General features: G+C 43.3%; 1 protein-coding gene across 1 annotated transcript; it reads right to left on the bottom strand.

Annotated features, from left to right (window-relative positions):
• Nucleotides 1–1,007: 1,007 nt before the first annotated feature.
• LOC119572571 (fibrocystin-L-like) lies at nucleotides 1,008–15,712 on the bottom strand. Its single transcript, XM_037919673.1, has 14 exons — nucleotides 15,633–15,712; nucleotides 15,044–15,204; nucleotides 12,570–12,794; nucleotides 5,448–5,602; nucleotides 5,042–5,326; nucleotides 4,460–4,632; nucleotides 4,255–4,324; nucleotides 3,941–4,103; nucleotides 3,615–3,829; nucleotides 3,391–3,477; nucleotides 2,543–2,637; nucleotides 1,786–1,968; nucleotides 1,396–1,405; nucleotides 1,008–1,076 (listed from the first exon to the last, which is right to left on the bottom strand). Exons 1-14 carry the CDS (start codon nucleotides 15,710–15,712, stop codon nucleotides 1,008–1,010), a joined length of 1,971 nt encoding a protein of 656 aa, XP_037775601.1.
• Between the last annotated feature and the right edge of the window lie 211 nt (nucleotides 15,713–15,923).

The raw sequence follows: 15,923 nt of genomic DNA, 5'->3' as shown, positions 1-15,923 counted from the left end.
TCTCCTTTTCCTTGATAAAGATCCTTCTGCAGTCAACAAGGGAAACGAGGGGCGACCCCAAACCTTCTGATTCAGACCGCATAATCGCTGCCTTCGATGCGATGTTTGTGACTGAGAAGGGCCCAAACCCCACCCGCCAATGTACTGATTCCATCAGAAAAGGGTTGGGGGCTCGCCTAAGAGAAAATAAAAAGTTACGATACTTAAAAAGCAAGAGCCTGTAATCGGCGGGGGATTATTTTAAAGGGGCTTTGACCTCAAACATACAGGAAAAAAAGGGAAAAATGCACAAAAAAGCACAAAAACGAGGGTTATTTGGGGTGTATGTGGTTTCCCTTACCTAATGTTCGTAGAGGGGGGCAGCATCAAAGGGGGAGAGTGTTTTAACGGCAGTGACCATCCGCACTTCGGTTTTGGTAGCCCCTTGCCCGGATAGTAATTTTTCCCCCAGAAAGACGGATGTAACTGACTGCTTGTCATCAGTGGTTCCCCAGTGTAATGCTATTTTGAAAATGAGTTAAATGTAACTCACACGCAGCATAACCGCTGACAAAAAACAGAATGCACCCCTTTACCTTTTATTGAGCCCTAGATGGCAGCTTTAGCAAGCGTGATTACAGTTTCCCGCGGCAGCCGGGGGGCTCGGTTTGACCCAAGTGGTGGGAAAGGGCATTGGCCCTTTAAGAATCAGTTGTCCCAAAACACCTGGGAAACGCTTTATTGATTAGCCCCAAAGTGTTTTCCCTTTTGGTCTTTTTTCTGCTTTCCATTTCTATCAACAAAAACAAAATAATGGGAGTTTTTTCCAGGCCTTCCACCAACGTCGAGTGTGCCACGGGCATGGGCATGTCAACATTTTTCTGGTATTAGGGCTGTGGGGGGCCCCTGAGGACGAGCGGCGTTGCGTGAAGGGGACTTCGCTAAATCCGGCTACCAAGTTCCCCCCTTGGGTAGTTTCAGCTGACCGTGAGTCGGGGCGATAAAGGTAAGGCGAGAACTTTTTGCGTTTACACTTGTAAATTAAGGTAGCTACGATATTTTGGGGGGGTGAAGGGGGGCTTCTGAAGAAAAACCTCCTGCAGGAAAATAATGGGGAGCAGGGGAAACATATCTCTCGAGTCTTTAAAAACCCCCAAACCCCCATAAAAAATAAACACGGGCCGAGGGTTGGGGATCTTACCACGATGATCCACATCCCAAGAGAAAGGGCAATTTGTCAAACCCACGCTTGTAAATGTACGCAACACTTTAGACCCCAATAACTTTGACGAACGGAAAAAACAATAAACGAGGACAGGTACAAAGTTTATGTTATTTTTTATATTTGACTATTACTTGTTCCCCCATATACAAAGAAAAAAAGTATTGGGGGAGGGTTGTACAAGGGTCTCATACCTTAGGGGGACTAAAATTTTTAAAAAATTGATTTATGCATAAGTTTTTGCAATTATTTACAGCTAATATTTTTGCTTTTATTTTTTTAATATTTTATTTTTATTTGTAAAATTTTAAAACTTTTAAAAAAGTTCAATAAAAATTTTAAATTTCTATTACAAGGTATTTTCGCTAATGACCTTAGCTGTTGAGGGGGAGATATTCAAATAATCAAATTTACTGGAACTGTAATGCCAATCCGGAGAGTTACTACCCCAGAAAATATTTCCCCCCCCTTTATACATACTTTTCTTTATCTTTGTAAAAATTTTTCTCGTTCTTCTTCTCCCATTTTCTGTTGACTCACGGAATATCACCCTTACCTCCCCCCCTCACCTACCCCCCACTCACCACCACCCCGGTGGAATGATAATTCCGTCCCTTTCCCCGGGAGGCCAAATTTTTCCCCCGCGGATGTCCTCCTCCCACAGGAATTCCTTCCCGGGCTCAACGTCGGAACACAGGAAAGTAACATCCGGTCGACCAGTGGGCACTGGCGGAGGCGTGGGAGCAAAACAGCCCGTGTATTCGCACCTGTTGGAGTGTTGGGTCAGGAGTGGTACATGGGGGAAAAAGGCAGCATTGAGTTTTGCATGTTTGACTGGCAATTTTAATATTTTGGTTTTTTTTAGGGTTGTCATTTTTATTCGGATACTGACATAAAAAAACACTGTCCATTGATGAAAAATGACGATGAAATGAGGATATTTCCATTATGGAAGTTATTTGGGGGGACTCCCGAGACCCAAACACTATTTTTTTTCTATTTTGGTTTATGATAAAAAAACAAAACAAAAAAACACCCACATACACAAAATCACAAACACACACAATACTATTAGACTCTGACAGGTGTCACATTGTGATCTAACCATACCCAAAATTTTTTTTTTCCTGTATGCCAAGTTTAAAGTTCGGTCCACCCGATTCGTATCAAAGACGGTTCGTTTCTTCCTGGATCCTTATTATACGAAACTGCGAAATAAGAAGTGTTAGTATACTCAACTTTGATTATCCAAAGTATTGTTTAGTATAGCTATTTACAATATACTGTGATGAATTTCCCCTTCTACCACCCCCCCTTAAAAAAAAAAAAAAAAATCTTTACAGATCCCCGTAAACATTTGCTTGAGGATTTGGGCCCAGAGTATTCCCCGTAAACCTGTAGCCGGGTTTGGGGGGTATCCAGCTTTTCTCTCCACACTGTTGTATTCAGAAAAAAACGTGTTTTGGTTATTTTATACTAATACCCCTGTATTTTTTTAAATAGTTTTTTGAATTCATATCATGAAGACTACCCGTACAATAATTCCCGGAAACACAGTGCATCTTTTACCTGAAGGGAAATTTACTTTTCACAATCGGTGTTTTCGTAATAATATGCCCCTCAGCATATTTTTTCTCGAGATATATTCGATACTGTTTTCTATAAAAGGGAAAAAAAGAACCCCTTTTTTTCACACAAAGAATTTTTATGAAAAATCCCCGGGAATTGACAGCTTTCTTCCCACCTGTTTAAAGTCAAGAGAACACAAAAAAATGAATTAAAAAATTTGAGGGAAAATCACGTTTCTCCACCTTCAAAATCCATCATAGGTTTTTCCCCCTGGACACTATAGCCATCCATCCCCGCCCCGTCTAAACCCCCTTTTCGCGTACGGGGGTGGTGGTTTCTAGCTGTTTGAGAGGATAGATCCCGTCGGGAAAGACCCGGCCCACGTTTGGTTCCCTTAACGCAATCTAAAAAATCGACGAGGAGGTGCAGACGGGGCCCCGGGGGGCCCTTTTGGGGACGTGGAAAAACACCCAGAAACCTTTGGTTTTAGTATTTATCGTTTTAAGTTCTCCATAGAGTTTCTTATTTTTAATGAAGAAGGGGAGAAACTTGGGCGGAGGGGTTACCTTGGGTTTTGAGAGAAAGCGAGACACCCCTTTTGGGAGTCAGGGGGCAGGTACCGGAGTCTGTAAACTTGTTTCAGCAGCCCCAACAGCGACCATCTGCATCGATCCCCAAACCCTTTGGTGTTCCCACTTGAAATTCAGCTGAAGGGCAATGTTTGTGAGGTAGCAACCTTTTATATCAATATACTAATGTCTTTAATATATTTCCTAATATTCAAACAACCAAGCAACATCAAAAGCGAGGACAGATTGCCCTGAAACCTTTTTAGGTGATTTACAAGGTGAGGCCTTTGACCTGCGCTTGATAACGCCCTGGGAAGACTTTGCACTGAGAGCCCCCTGACAGCGCCGTGCACTTGTTGGTATCGAATTTGTAGAACTCGGTGTCGGCGATGTGAAGACAGCCTTCTTCGGGTTATGATTCCGCTAGTTTCATCTCCACAGCCTTCGGGAGTGAGCGCCGAGTGGCCGATGATCACCGAGTTAAAGACTCCTGCAAATAGAAAATAAAAGGTGTTAACGATCGCTTCTCACCCAAGGGTATCATCATAGTGCTGAGGCAGTTTTGGAAATGCATTAGTTCATTTTATAAGTGCAAACATACCAGGCCCGTTGTCCATTCCAAATCCGCCCTCCATCTGCACCATTTCGATCCCAGAAAATTCATTATCCAAAGCCACGAAGTTGTGGAACTGCAGTTGTCCACCAAACACGATCTCCGCCCCGCGCTCATTTCTCCATGTGGTCAGCCCATCCCATCTGGCAAGCTACAGAGGAGTATTGGGAAGAATGAATAAAGTGTAAGGACACGAAACACATTTGCTGTGAGAACTGCTGATGCCATTCCAAAATCGACAATGAGATGTGTAAAACTATTATTTCACTGTGATGTCACACTTCCAACAACTGCATACATACCACATTTCTCCCCCGGCATCCATTGTCTTTTGGGAAGTAGCCATCCATGGAGAATACCCACAAACCATACCTAGAAGTAGTGAATAACAGGGACGTGTTACTTAGGCTTCATATTCTTGATCAGAGTCATCATTATCCTAAACATTATTATCACTGCATCATAAAATGAAAATTTTAATATAACATGCAAAAGAACCCATCCTACCAGCCCATGGAATGCACTGTGTTATAGCTGAACTCTCCAATGGGTGCATTGTTCTGGCAGATGGAATTGGTTGCAGAGGGACCTGACGGGTGGCGCTCCAGCCGGTACCAGTATCCGAAGTGAGTGCCTCCCGCGGCTGCGTTGTGCCGGACGATGTTGTTGGGGTGCACGATCTGGTGGTTGAGGGAGGGGGCTTAGTGCAACAACTGTAACAACAATTGTTAGTAGCAGTTAGGGTTATCATTCGTTATTATTGCTGCTAGCACTTGCTATTTCTGTTATTATATTTATGTCACCGTAGTTATCATAATAGTAAATTGGCGTTATTATTTTCTTATCTCAGTATAGCTATTCATTACTCTCTAGCATAAGGATAAAACCTCTTTGAGTAAATCATATTTTTCAGATGCGAATATATATCACGCCAGTTCTTTTTACAAGCACGTGACTACTATCATGAATTATAATCGTATCCTCTCTGAATTCAGTTTACGACAGGAATGATCTTCCTCTCCAGTCTACTCTAATATGCATTCAACCACTAGAATCGGTAAGCCGAATGTTTTAGCTAATGATACATACCCAATAGGAGGATGGAGTTACATCAACATTCAGCAACGACAACGAACTTCTTGTGTAAACAGCAAGATTGTACTGGATCACATTAAACTGTTCCACACCATCTTCAGTGAATATAGCATGGCCCATGTTATTGTAGACGACGTTCTTCTCCACAGTGAGGTAATCGGCAGCATGGATGGTCACTGCACGGTTGTAGGTACGATGTACGGCGCAACCACGGATGTAAGAGGTGCTGACGTTGCCGACCAAGTGGAAGTGAAGGGGATAGCGACCCAGCTGGAGGGCCTATGGAAAGAGGTTAATGACTGGTTGAATCTCTGACTAACCATTTCTGTTTATTTGGTCTGCTTATGATCTGTAATATAATTTTCCAAAGAAAAATCAATTGAACTGTTGAATGACCTACCTGTCCAGCCTCCGTGACCTCGACGTACTCGACACGGCCCTGCACAAGGCCTTTGTTTGCTTCTTTGCCGAACAGCATGACAGTTGCACCGAACTGGGCGCCTCCAATCTCTTCACCAAACCTTCCATTAAAGCAGGATTGGACCTTAAACTGACCTGTGGAAGAAGCAGAGGAATTGATGGATATTCAGAGATGTGTACCGCCTTGCAGCGGTGGGCGGGCTTGAGGTCCCAATGATCTGGTGAGCCAGACCAGAGGGCTACCCATACTGGAGGGGTCACCAGTGAGGGATGAGGCAAAATGGCTTCCTGGTGTACCAAGACCTATGAGAGGGGATGGTTCATTCCATCTTGGACCAGGGAGGCAAGAATGAGAATCGTAATGGTTCCCGGGCTCCCAAACCAGGTAAGGAGAAAAGTCCTCCTCAATCCATTAAAGAAATCTTACTAGGTACTTACTATATGATTGATTGATTGATTATTTAAAATTATCTGCTGCGTCAACAGCTAAGGTCATTAGCGGCGAATACCTTGTTAAATAGAAATATTAAAATGTTTAAAACTTTAAAAATCTATCAATAGATATCTTATAAATAACAATAAACAAATTAAAAATCAAAGCATAAATATTATACTCTAAGTGTATAAAATTATTGCATAAACATTATGCATAATTAAATTTTATTAAAATATTAGTCTCCCTAAGGAAACTAATAAGACCCTCTATGTCACAATCCTCCCCCAATACATTCTTCAGTGTATATGGGGAGACAAGTACATAGTCTTTGGTCTGAGAATGTTGCACATCTTTCCACTACATGTGCGACCGTTAATGGCTCTTGGCATCCCTCACAAAGTGCTTGACTTTTAGCCATCATCGGCCCATGAGTCAGTCTTGTGTGCCCGATTCTTAGTCTTGTTAATGCAACTTCTACTTTTTGGTTGGGATGGATGCTAGTCACCCAACTGCCAAGGTCATCTCTAATCTCTCGCAGTTTATTTCTGGAGATATGCCTCCATTGTTCCTTCCATTTATCGCGAAGACAACTCCTGATGCTGGGTTTCAGGTCGGTGTGTGGGAGAGGAAAACGAGCATCACAAGGCTGAGCGGCAGCTGCCCTGGCCTTCTGATCAGCTCGCTCATTTCCACTGACACCAACATGCGCTGGCACCCAACACAGAGTTATCTTTTTACATGTTGACATCAGTGCAAGCCAATCTTGAACCTCCCTCACTATTGGATGTGATGAGTTTAAGCTCTTGATTGCTTGAGAGTCACAATATATCACAATAGAATGGTTCATAAGATCTCTAGTCATCTTAACTGCTGCAAGGATGGCATGTAACTCTGCAGTGAAGATCGAGGCTGCTAGAGAAAGACTGCCAGATGCAGTCTTCCTTCTGCTCACTGCTGCAAAGCCTACACCATTTTCAGATTTCGAACCATCTGTATATATTGCGTCCGATCCTTGGTACTTAGAAATGTGCTGAAGAAATCTCTCTCTGACTTCTGCTTCAGATCTCTCCCCTTTCCCAATTCCGACCAAATCCAGCTCGACTTGATTAGTCCAAGGGAGGAATTGGGGAATTCTAACAGCCAGAACCTTAGGATACCATAGGATCGGCTATCCTCAAGGGGGTTGAAAACCAATCTGGATGTAGGAGATCCTGGAATCCTTTGTAGTCTCGTGTAGTAAATCAGGTTCATGTAGTCCCGGTGTAATGAAAGAGGTGGTTCTCCACAGGTGAAGACCTGAAAGTCCCAGTACAGATTCTGAGAGCTTCATTATGAACCGAGTCCAACATCCGGAGAACAGTGGGAGTTGCAGATGAATAAGCTTCACATCCATAGTCAAGCTTATTACGAATAAGCGCTCGGTAAAGCCTAGAAGCGTTGTGCGGTCTGCACCCCAAGATAAATGTGAAAGAACCCGCAAAATACTAAGTGCTTTTGTAGCCTTCACTTTTAACTGTTTGATGTGAGGCACCCATGTAAGTCTTGAGTCAAAAATTAGACCCAAGTACTTCACCTCTTGGACAAATTGCAGTGGGTTTGCTCCTAAATAGAGGGAAGGATGGAACTTTCCTCGTTTGTGGAAATGTATAGCCATGGTCTTGCTTGGAGAAAATTTGAACCCATGATATGTTGCCCACTGTACAACCTGATTTATTGCAGTCTGCATGCGTCCTTGCACATCCTGTAAGCTTCCTCCTGAGCAGTACAGTGTAAAGTCATCCACATACAGATTACATGAGACAGCACTTGGAACAACCTTTACGATATCATTTATAGCAATGGCAAACAGGGTCACACTTAAGACACTCCCTTGTGGGACCCCTTCCAGCTGATCTTCCAGGTTAGAGAAACTGTTTCCTACCCAAACTCTAAACTTCCTGTCAGCAAGGAAGCTTTGTATGAAGGTAGGTAATGCTCCTCTTAAACCAATGTCATACAGCTTCATGAGTATGCCATGCTTCCAAGTAGTATCATAAGCCTTTTCAAGGTCAAAGAAGACTGCTATCATGTGACGTCGCTGTGCGAAGGAATTCTGTATAGCAGTTTCCATCCTCACAAGTGCATCTGTGGTTGATCTTAATTTTCTAAAGCCATATTGATATGGGGTCAACACGTTTTCTTTTTCCAGCAGCCATGTCAACCTGAAGTTGACCATTTTCTCCATCAGCTTGCAGATGCAGTGGTGAGGGAAATTGGTCTGTAATTTCCTGGTGGGAAGCATCTTTGCCAGGTTTAGGAACAGGAATGATTATAGCTTCTCTCCATGTGGATGGCACTGTGCCCTCCCTATAGATCCTATTAAATAGGTCTAACAGGAACTTCTGGGAGCTCTCTGGTAAGTGAGATATCATTTGGTATGGAATATCGTCACTTCCTGGGGCAGTCTTACGGCAGAGCTGCAAAGCAGAGTCCATCTCCTTGCGCAAAAATGGCAAGTTGTATGGAAGTTCTGCTGCAGTCCTACTGAAGAACGACACTGGGTGTTGTTCCTGTTCCGCCCGAAAAGTGGAGAATCGAGCAGTGTAAGATGCTCCAGAGGAGATCTCTACCATGGATATAGCTAGCTCATTTGCAACATCTTTTTTATCTGTGATGATTATGCCATCTATCTTCAGAGCAGGTTGTGACATGGATATGCTCTTTCCAGCAATCTTACGGACCTTGTCCCATACCCATGCTAAGGGGGTCCCAGAGTTAATCGAGGAGACCATACTGTCCATATGTCCGAGCTCTTAGCACAGCTGGCCTGGCTGGGTCTCTTTAATTGATAAGTACAATGCTGGGGCGTCGTTCAATTGCCTTAATGCAGCTTTCTTCCTGAAAGCTTTTGCATCATCAGCCACCATGGTACGAGGTCGACGTATGGCCGCTACGTTTCGGCTTCTGCTGCAAGGTGAATCGTGCATGCAAAGGTGATAACGCTCTTGAATACACGGAAATCATTCACAGATCTTGATCTCGTTGATCTAAAAGATTCCACTGCATGTTCAAGGCCATCTCTGACTCCATGCTGGAATCTTCACCTCCTCCAAAAGTATGGAAGTGGTCACTTCCATGCAGTCTTACCATGACCTGCCAAGGAGTTCAACTGTAATCAGGGCTATTGATAGGTCTATTTGGAGATGTCCAGTTGAATTGGAAAGTGTGGATGTCACTGTTCAGTAAACTGCATCTACTCTTAAGACAGATCCAAGGCCTCCTCGGTTGCAAAAGTGTCTCCCCAGAGGTATCGACACTGAATCTCCCAAGTAAATGGATGTGGAACTGCCATAGATTTCAATCATATGTAGATTTTGGAGGAGGTAGATGATGAACATGTAGGTTGTCAGCCTATTCTACACCTTCACCTGCAGGTTTCTGCAGGTGGATGCCTGGAAGGATACTTGTCGTACATTACTGCTACTCCTCATGAGGTCCTTATCAAGTTCCATAATGGGCTTGAACTTGGATCCTCTCAGGAAATGGGACGATTTTCCTGGTCATAATTCTGTAGACATCACAACTGGGTTACATGAGCTATCAGATGTTGCAGTTCTCCATTTGCATGAATTCCCTGACAGTTCCATGGATTAGGATCCATTCTTATATTATTCTTCATAAAGTGTTTGGCAGTACTGTGTCAAAGTTTGCCTACCTTAGGCTGTCCTTTCCAGATCCTGGGTACTTTTATATTTGTTGACCTGTGGAACTAGTTTCCATAGGTTTCTTTTGGCAGTCAGGTTTCTTGTCTGGGCAAAGGACGGACCTGAGCTTTGCTTCTGGGGCATTCTGTCTAGCAGCGAGCCCCTGTGGATGTGGTGGCACTGGAGCTGTCACCGTTGAGCCTCTGGACCTTGCCTGATGGCTCCAAAACCTTACTTTGGAGGAGGAGTCCCTCAATAGACCTCATCTACTACGTTTCTGGTGGAGCAACTCACCAGAGGCAGTGTCAGCAATTTGGGACGGAAGTGGCAGAGTTGTGCTGTAAAAACATTGAGGCAAGGGTTGTGGAGGAGGATGGCTAGAACTGAAGCAAAGGACCTACTGGTTGTCAAACAGCACACGGGCACGTCGCTTTGCCTCTGAAAACTAATTTCTCTGCTCCTTATACCAATACTTCCTTTCATTCCTTTACATTGCTTGAGAAGCTTCATGAGCTTCTTTGCAGTGGTAACAGCATATTGGCCTGACAGTGTCATCTCCTTGATGCACACTTACACATCTTGGTTGTCCTTTTCTTAAATGGCAAGAGTTGGTCCATGCCCATAACCTTGCAGTGAACGCATAGGGTTGGGCACATATGCTTACCTTGAGTGGTACATGCTAACTAACCGATTCTGGAAGGACTAAGATTAAAGTTAGAAGAAGAGCTGGTGTCGATGTCCAAACCATCACTTCTTCCAAACTTTACTGCCACTACATTAAATTCTCTAGTTCCTCTACAGTTTCTCCTCAGAATACCTCATCAGGTCTCTGGAAAAGACAATCCTTACCTGATTGAGGGTTTTGTGAGGAGAACATGAAACTTGAGCCCAGGAATGTTGCATATCGCATGCAGACGGTCACTCTCGTCTGGTGACGAACCTCAACTATCAGGCTACCATCTCGCTTTGGGTGATGCGAGGATCACGTTGACATACTTCAACTATTTTCATGAACTTCAAAAATGTCAAGATCCATGATTGATACACCATCAAGGTCTTTACTACTAGTACTTACTATAGAAATGCTTTCATATTTACCAGGTAAGATTCCTTAGTGGATTGAGGAGGACTTCCCTTCTACCTGTTTGGAGCCCGGAACCATTATGATTCCCATTCTTGCCTTTGAAGCTGGAAAGGTTCCAGAGTGACAACGGTGATGTTCCAGAGGGAATGGTTGAGGGATTGCTAGGTCGTCAGGGAGAGAGCTAGATCTTTGTAATTTGTAGTACTCATACATTGAATTCTTCATTCTTCAGCCCCCCCCCACCATGGAGTCACGATGGGAAGCTATAGTTGGGGTTAAATCTCCCACAGCACAGGGTTAATGAGGAAACATACGCAGCCACTATTACAGTACTGATGGCAGTCGCGGGACCTATGCGCTACCGACTGAATAGTGCCTGCTTGACCCTAGCCATATTTGACCAGCCGATTGACTTGACCGGGCCTTGATCAAGCCACCCGTCTAACCAGAAAAAAGGACCAAAGAGGTGTGTTGCTAGCTGCAGGGTGCAGCGTGCAGCATCACTCAACCTCCAGGACTCCTGTCTCCTGGTAATACGGGATGCCATGCACGGCAAACACACGGAGAGTTCTCCCTGGTCCAAGATGGAATGAACCAGGGGTGGGTATACCATCCCCTCTCATAGGCCTTGGTGCACATTTTGTCTCATCCCTCACTGGTGACCCCTCCAGTATGGGTAGCCCTCTGGTCCGGCTCACCAGATCATTGGGACCTCAAGCCCCCCCGTTAGGGGGGCTTACTATATGAGATACTTTCATATTTACCAGGTAAGTAAGTACTTACTATCTCATATAGTAAGGACAATGGTAAGACCATTGATAGTGTATCAGTCATGGATCTTGATATTTTTGAAGTACATTGGAAAATAGTTGAGGTGTGTCAATGTGATCCTCGCATCACCCCACAGCGAGATGATAGCCTGATAGTTGAGGTTTCGTCACCAAACGAGAGTGACCGTTGCGTTTCACGTTCTGCTCACAAAACACTCACTCATTTGTCTTTTTCCGAGACCTGATGAGGTATTCTAAGGAGAAACTGAGAGAGAGATTTCTTCAAGGATCAGATGCAATATATACAGATTGTTCGTAATGTGAAAATGGTGTGGGCTTTGCAGCAGTGAGTACAAGGAAGACTGCATTTGGCAGTCTTTCTCTAGCAGCCTCGATCTTCACTGCAGAGTTACATGCCATCCTTGCAGCAATTAAGATGGCTAGAGATCTTACAAACTTTCTATTGTAATATATTGTGACTCTTGAAGTGCCTTGCAAGCAACCAAGAGCTTAAACTCATCACATCCAGTAGTGAGGGAGATTTAAGAATGGCTTGCACTAATATAAACACGTAAAAAGATAATTCTGTGTTGGGTGTCAGCGCATGTTGGTATCAGTGAGAATGAGTGAGCTGATCGGAAGGCCAAGGCAGCTGCCGATCAGCCCTGTGATGCCTCTAGAAACAAACTGCGAGAGATTAGAGACGACCTTGGCAGTTGGGTGACCAGCATATATCCCAACCGAAAAGTAGAAGTTGTATTAACAAGACTAAGAATCGGGCATACAAAACTGACTCATGGGCCGATGATGGCTAAAAGTGAAGCACTTTGTGAGGGATGCCAAGAAAAATTAATGGTCGAACATAGCATATACATACGTATGTACAAGCTAACATACATACATGCATATGTGTGTGTGTGTGAACTACATAATAAATATACATCTATATGTACATGTACATATATGTACACATATATATGTACTCACAAATACACATATATTTGTGTGTGTGCATGGTAATTGTGTGTGTATGGATGAATGTATGTCAATGAGATACCTATTTTATATATACAATATATACTGTTAAGTATATAGTGTAAGTAGTGTACGCCATACAGTGGAAGTATACCTGGATGCCAGTCCTCATCGCAAGCCTCAATCTCTTCGGTGAAGTCCGCGTTCACGCTGCCTCTAATCTTGATGTTGCGTGTGAGGAGGCCGACCTCAGCGCGGGTCTCCACTGTGTGGCTCCCGAAGGTCTGCTCGATGGAGATGTGCTCGAACTCGAGGGGCTCCGTGAGGGTGAGGCTGAGGCGTCCCAGGAGCCCCCTGACAGGAGGCGATCGGTGCGGCCCTTTTTGTAATGATAATAGAATAAAAATTTATTAATAATAATAACCTTCGAAAACCACTCATAAAAACCGTGGGCAAAAAAAATCTTTCCCCCTTTTCCTCAAGATACCTCCCGGGGCCATTTCCCCGTTAGGCCCTGGGTGAAACCCCCACGGTAATCCTCGTGCCCATCATTACCGTGAGTTGGGGCCGTTTGGTAAACGGGAGTTCACCGTCCCAAAGGCTTTGGGTAAAGGGGTAAATTACGGGGACGTCAGCCGTTCCACGTCTCAGACAGGATGCCACGCTCTCCTGAATGAAGGAAATGGGTAAGAGAGGGGCTTTGCAAATGGGAAATCACGCGCAAAACAGGCCGGTTTAAAGGGGGGGGCCCCCAAGGGGCCCCGGGGGCCCGGGGCCACCCCCCAAAGAGGGGGCCTCCGAAAAATATACCCCCCCCCCCCAATTTTTTTAATGAGGGCCCGGGGGTTGCAGGACTTTTTTTCCAAAAATATTAAATTTAGCTTAAGGATAAAACTTGTTTTGGGATGGTATCAAACGAAAGTGTGAGCGCTCCTTTTAAAAACAAAAAACAAAATTGAGAATAATTACGGACATCTATGGAGAAAAAAACGATTTTGTGAATCTATGACCCTGAACATAGGTCGGGTATAACGTAAATTTGGGACTTAAAGACATCATACACGATTTTTGCACACGAAAACCCAAGAAAAGTAAAAGGGGACTAAAAATGTATTGACAGTTGGTTTTAAAAAATTGACAAATATGTTTGAAAATTTTTTCTTTTAAAAATTTTTTTTTTCTGTAAAATTTAAAATTGTACCTTTATTACATTTTAAAAATGTATTATATCTTTAAAAAAACTAGTCTTTATTTAATACCTTTTTTTTTCCGACACATTCATAGTAGCCTATAGAAAGATTGCTAACTTCAAAGGGTTACTACCCTGCGGTATATGAAAATGGGGAAAAATTGGGGAAAGGGGCCCCCCTTAAAATGGCCCCAGGCCTCTCCCACACACCTTAATCCGGCCCTTCGCTTAATCGTTCGCCTGCCCTCCCCCTTTTTTTTTTTCCCCTTTTCCTGCCCCTCCCCGTTCCGAGGACTGGGTCCCCGGGTGCCAGAAAATCAGCTATCCTTTTTTTTTCCCCTGCAGCTATTGTTTGGCTAGAAAGGGTTACATGTGTGTTTTTTACACACACCACAACCCACACAGATGCGGATGAGAAAGGGGAAGGGGAAAGAAAGAGCCCTTTGGTCTTAATGTTTTTTAAACATTTTTTCCCCTGGGGCCGGCCCCGTCTCATCTTGCATGGCGTAAAGGGCAGGTAAAGAGTTCGTCTTCCCACATCCTGGATCACAAAACCCCGGCTCCCCCAAACCCCACACCTGTAATAGTGATCCATTAACTTTCGTGTTTTAACGTGGACAATTTTCCCGGGAAGACGGGGTTTTTCAAAAAAAAGAAAAAGTTTTATTTAAAAAGGCAAGGATGAGCGCCAGGGGCCTACCTCAGTTTTGCCGGGGTAAGGGTCAAACCAACCCCCCGTGACGGGCCAAAAAGAGTTTTTTTTCCCGGGCATCCGCTGCGGGGGGCTCACGCTTCAACCCCGTGGCAGAAAAGAGAAATTTGGGTTTCCACGTTGCTTGTTCAGGGAAAATTTTGTCGAAATTTTTTCTTTCTTTTCCTAAAATTTTTTCTTTTGGGTTTTCTGGGCCTGTGGGAATCTAAATAAAGGTCGTATTCATCTTGATAACTAGTTTATTCGGGGAAAAAAAAAATATTCTAGTAGTACTGTAAGCCCTTACGAGAGGTTTTTGCTTTCTTTTGGGCCTGTTGACTTCGTTTAAAAAAGCCAATCACTATGAAAAGAGAAACAGCCAAGTAGAAAATTAAACAAAACCGTACGTTTCGAACCCCTTCAGGGAGTTCCTTTTAAAGACGAAAAAAAACCGAAAGGGAAATTCCATTTGGGTTTTTTATTCGTCTGAAGAGGAACTTAGTTTAGTTTAAAATTTTCAAACTGTGGCGGTTTTTTTCTTTTAAATTTTTTGTGTAAAACGTTACTTGTTTGTGTTTGTTTTCCAAAATACTATTTTTTATTCAAGCTTTCTAAGCACTTCCTTATAAAATTTTGTTTTTGCCACCATTTTTCCCTGCGTAAGTGTGGTGCTGGAACAGTCGTCCTGAGAATCAAAGAAAAATTCCCCCCTTTCCCTTTTTGGGACTGAGAACCCCCGTTCAGTTACGTAGGGGGTTTCCCGGGTTCAGGGTCGAGTACTTCCCCGGGGTTACCTGACATCTGAGGCTTCGCGAATCCGGGTGGTGAGTTCCCCGCGGGGTTTCTTTTTCCCAAATGTCAAAACCCAGGCCGCCCAGGACACCCTGAAATAGAATTTCCCCTATCCCCCTGTATTTTAAGTTGGAGCTTATTTTTTTAAAATAACCAAAATTTTAATTTTTGCTTTTTCTTTTTACTTAGAACCACTTTACTCTCTAGTGCAATATGTTAAATACATTAGTATCATATCAATGATAATGATTATATGATGAGATAAATGAATTATAATGATTATGAGGATCATTATATAATAATGATAATAACAATAATGATAACAGTAATAATGATTATGATGATAACAGTAATAATGATAATGATAGTAACATTAATAATGATTATGATGATAACAGTAATAATAATAATAATCTGTAATTTTAAAATAAAATTACCGCAGGACGGGAATTGGGAAGAAAATTTAATCAGTGTCATGCAAAAACCCGTAATTTTTTTTCCTTCTTGAAAAATTTTTTGAAATTTGAATAAATGAAATTGCTTACTTTGTGAGAATGGTCCCAGAGTCACTTCCAGTTTCCAAAGGATCTGCAGGATCAACGCCTCTGTACTTGGTCGTTTGCATCCAACCTTAAAACTCAACCATAGTGCGACCTAACGCCCATCTCGGGGTGACGCTGTCGATCTTGGGTGCCACCCAATCAGCGTACTGAGAGAAAAATAATGGAGGTGGCAATCTTACTGTCTGGGGGGGGGGGGGTTTTAGAGGGGGGGGGGGGGATGGAGAGAGTGCAAAAGGAAAATGAAAAGAAATTAAATCAATTGGGTTTTTGTAC

The sequence above is a fragment of the Penaeus monodon genome, chromosome 4 (genome assembly GCF_015228065.2).
Source record: "Penaeus monodon isolate SGIC_2016 chromosome 4, NSTDA_Pmon_1, whole genome shotgun sequence".
Classification (NCBI taxonomy): Eukaryota; Metazoa; Arthropoda; class Malacostraca; order Decapoda; family Penaeidae; genus Penaeus; species Penaeus monodon.
This window is presented reverse-complemented; position numbering and strand designations above follow the sequence as displayed.

Coding starts and splice junctions, on each gene's coding strand:
- LOC119572571 (XM_037919673.1), bottom strand. CDS start 15,712: ATGCAAACGACCAAGTACAGAGGCGTTGATCCTGCAGATCCTTTGGAA. Junction 4,325..4,459: donor ACAGTGCATTCCATGGGCTG/GTAGGATGGGTT, acceptor CACTACTTCTAG/GTATGGTTTGTGGGTATTCT. Junction 3,830..3,940: donor TGGAATGGACAACGGGCCTG/GTATGTTTGCAC, acceptor TTCTATTTGCAG/GAGTCTTTAACTCGGTGATC.